We start from the raw sequence: 2,791 nt of genomic DNA on the forward strand, positions 1-2,791 counted from the left end.
TATTGGTGTTAATATTTATATTCCAATAGGAATATTAACTAGTGACTTCTGTTAATTATCACTGCCATGTATTTCATTTGTATTTATAAAAACACTTTTTGTAGGCTTTCTCATTGAGATACTCTGATTCATGATTTCTTGTTTGTTTTTTGATGTCCAGTGGCACATATTTCATGTATCTTTCAGAAGAGTAAAGCCTCTATCTGCAAGAATTTGATCACCTGGGTGATGATATATTGAACTTATAAACCCAGATTACCTCACAATTTCGGTGTCTGACACTCTACCGCCCCATACTTCAGATAAAAATGTTATTGAACCTAAAGGGCTACAGCCAATTAAAACTTTAACAGTACTGTGCTTTTTATAGTTGGAGTAGCATTTTGCTCTGGCGTTTAATTTTTTTGGTCTATCTATAAATATTTCAAAACAGTCTATTATACATGTTAGTCGAGGGTATTTGACCTTGAAAACACTTGGTAATGTACGTTTCATTGTTTCACGATCAGGCCAGTGTATCAGAAAGTCAAGCTTTGTACTCATTAGGTCAATCCACCTCCAGAACATGTCATGAAGAGTAGAAGAAGGAATTCCACATTGGTCTGCAATATACTCAAACGGCATATCTAACTTTAATTTAACTAATGTCACAAAGAATTGATCACGCAATGCCAATTTACTTGCTAGAGGCGTTCTTGTCATAAATGTCTGCAAAAATGTAAATACGGACAGGAAAACATCCCACTTCAAACCAGTATAAAAATTGGATTTGACGTCATTGTTTTCAATGATAGAGGAAGAAAGTCTAAGCGTTGTTATCTGAGAAGAGAGTTTATCATTTTCCTGTATCAGACGGTCTCGTTCTGATCGTAAGTTGTCCATTTCACTATAAATCATTTCCCGTTCAGATGAGGTAACGGGTCTGTGTATGGCAGACGTGCCCCTAGCAGGTGATTCCATGAAAGCATGATTAAGATACGGCATAGGTGATAACGGCGAAGTTGCTATATTTTCCTTCTTTTGTCTTAAAGGTGAACATGGTGTTGCTTCATACATAATACATGTTTCAGGGGTTGGAAGATTTTGGTCAAATTTCACCCTTTTCACAGCTAAATCTGGTGATGTGAAGTGGATTTTCCTTTTAGCTACGTTTTCATAACGCTCTATTTTTTTCTGTTGAACTGTCTTTGTATTGGTTACAGCAAAGGAGAACACAGAAGGCACATAGTCAGGGTGGTCGTGATCTTCATTTGGTTTACCTGAAATATTATATTTACTCAATTCAGTTAATGGAAAAAAATTGATTAGAGGTTAGATAGTCTAGATATATTTTTAAATACATGTACTATACAAATAGTTCAAATCGAGAGGTGTATTTATTTGAATTTGTTTTGATTTTAAACAGCGTATTTTAATGACCAATAAATTCAAGGTAACATTTAAAATTCGGGTTTCACTTGTCTTAATGCAAACACAATACTTATTTATGTTAATGTGGTCAGAATCACCTTTCTGTTAATTAGTTTCAATTCAAGATAAACAGTTCGTATGTTATCAGACTGATCAACTTGTTAGCACCTTATAAAAACAGCTTGATTCTAAATTTTATCTTTGCCAGATGACCACATCTACCTGTTATCTTTGATGTTTATAATTTTAATATCGCAATTAATTTCAACAGGAATACGATCGTGGCTAATCAAATAAGATATACAATCGCACATGGCTTGGGATTCATTAAAATAATTTCTAATATCCATTTGACTTCAAAATGTTTTATTTTACATCAATTATAAAGGTATTGCAAACGGACTTAAAATAAGTTAAATTAAATGAAAAATATTCAAAAACAGGATTTTAAAAACTTGTCTTTAGGAATTAAAAAATAACAAGACGGTAAGTGCTGAAAAAAAAATATTTGAAGGTGTGTGTTTGTGAGTTGAAATAAAACAGTTAAGATTTGTATGTTTTAAACAGAGTAATTAATTAATTTATAATCATTTTAAACATGAAGTGAAATACAAATGTATTACCTGTGATGAAATGCTCGCTACATATTACTGAGTGTTTTGTTGGAACCCACGGTGTACCGTCTGGTTTGTCTCTTTTAAGTGCAGCTAACCACTTAATTTGTCTGTCGGCATTTCTAGGAAATCTAAAGAATGATAATCTTTTCAGCATCAAGTTGTGATTTTTACAGCCAACTGCACAACATGACTTGGGCATGTTTCAATTAAAATAACAATATAAGACACAGGTGCATTCACGACAAATTCTTTATTAAAAATGAGCATCTGCCCTATTATCTATACATCAAAGCTTCACCTCCTTGACATCGGAAATCGGCGTAACTAGGAAAGGGAGATTACTCGTTTTGAAAATGCCCGTATGTTCGGATAACAGAATGAAATATTTCATGAATGAAAATTTTCAGACGCCATATTTAATCATTTCGTACTACTGTACGGGTGTAATTGACACCTGTGTTAAATTTTACCTGAACATCAAAGAAGATGTATAATTATATGGCTTCACTTGACAGCTTGGGTGTCAAACATACTGGTAATCAACGATGTTTACCTCCGGCTAACTGCCGTTGTGTTATCAAAACGATGTGTATTGGGAATATTGAAATACTTTTTTGTTACTTCCCTTTGTTTTAGCCTGTTTTCAGTTATTTTGCTTTTAAAAATGTAAATTGTAAAAAGACTATAAATGATTAATATTTTAATCAAATAATTATAAAATGATGTTAATTAAATGAATTTAAATGATTTTGGACCAATAAAAA

The 2,791-nt window shown here is 32.5% G+C and overlaps 1 protein-coding gene across 1 annotated transcript; it reads right to left on the bottom strand.

Annotated features, from left to right (window-relative positions):
• Window positions 1-255: 255 nt before the first annotated feature.
• LOC134684538 (uncharacterized) lies at window positions 256-2,411 on the bottom strand. Its single transcript, XM_063543829.1, has 2 exons — window positions 2,034-2,411; window positions 256-1,259 (listed from the first exon to the last, which is right to left on the bottom strand). The coding sequence occupies exons 1-2, from the start codon at window positions 2,224-2,226 to the stop codon at window positions 256-258; spliced, it is 1,197 nt and encodes a 398-aa protein (XP_063399899.1). The 5' UTR covers window positions 2,227-2,411.
• Between the last annotated feature and the right edge of the window lie 380 nt (window positions 2,412-2,791).

This window comes from Mytilus trossulus, chromosome 9 (assembly GCF_036588685.1).
Source record: "Mytilus trossulus isolate FHL-02 chromosome 9, PNRI_Mtr1.1.1.hap1, whole genome shotgun sequence".
Classification (NCBI taxonomy): Eukaryota; Metazoa; Mollusca; class Bivalvia; order Mytilida; family Mytilidae; genus Mytilus; species Mytilus trossulus.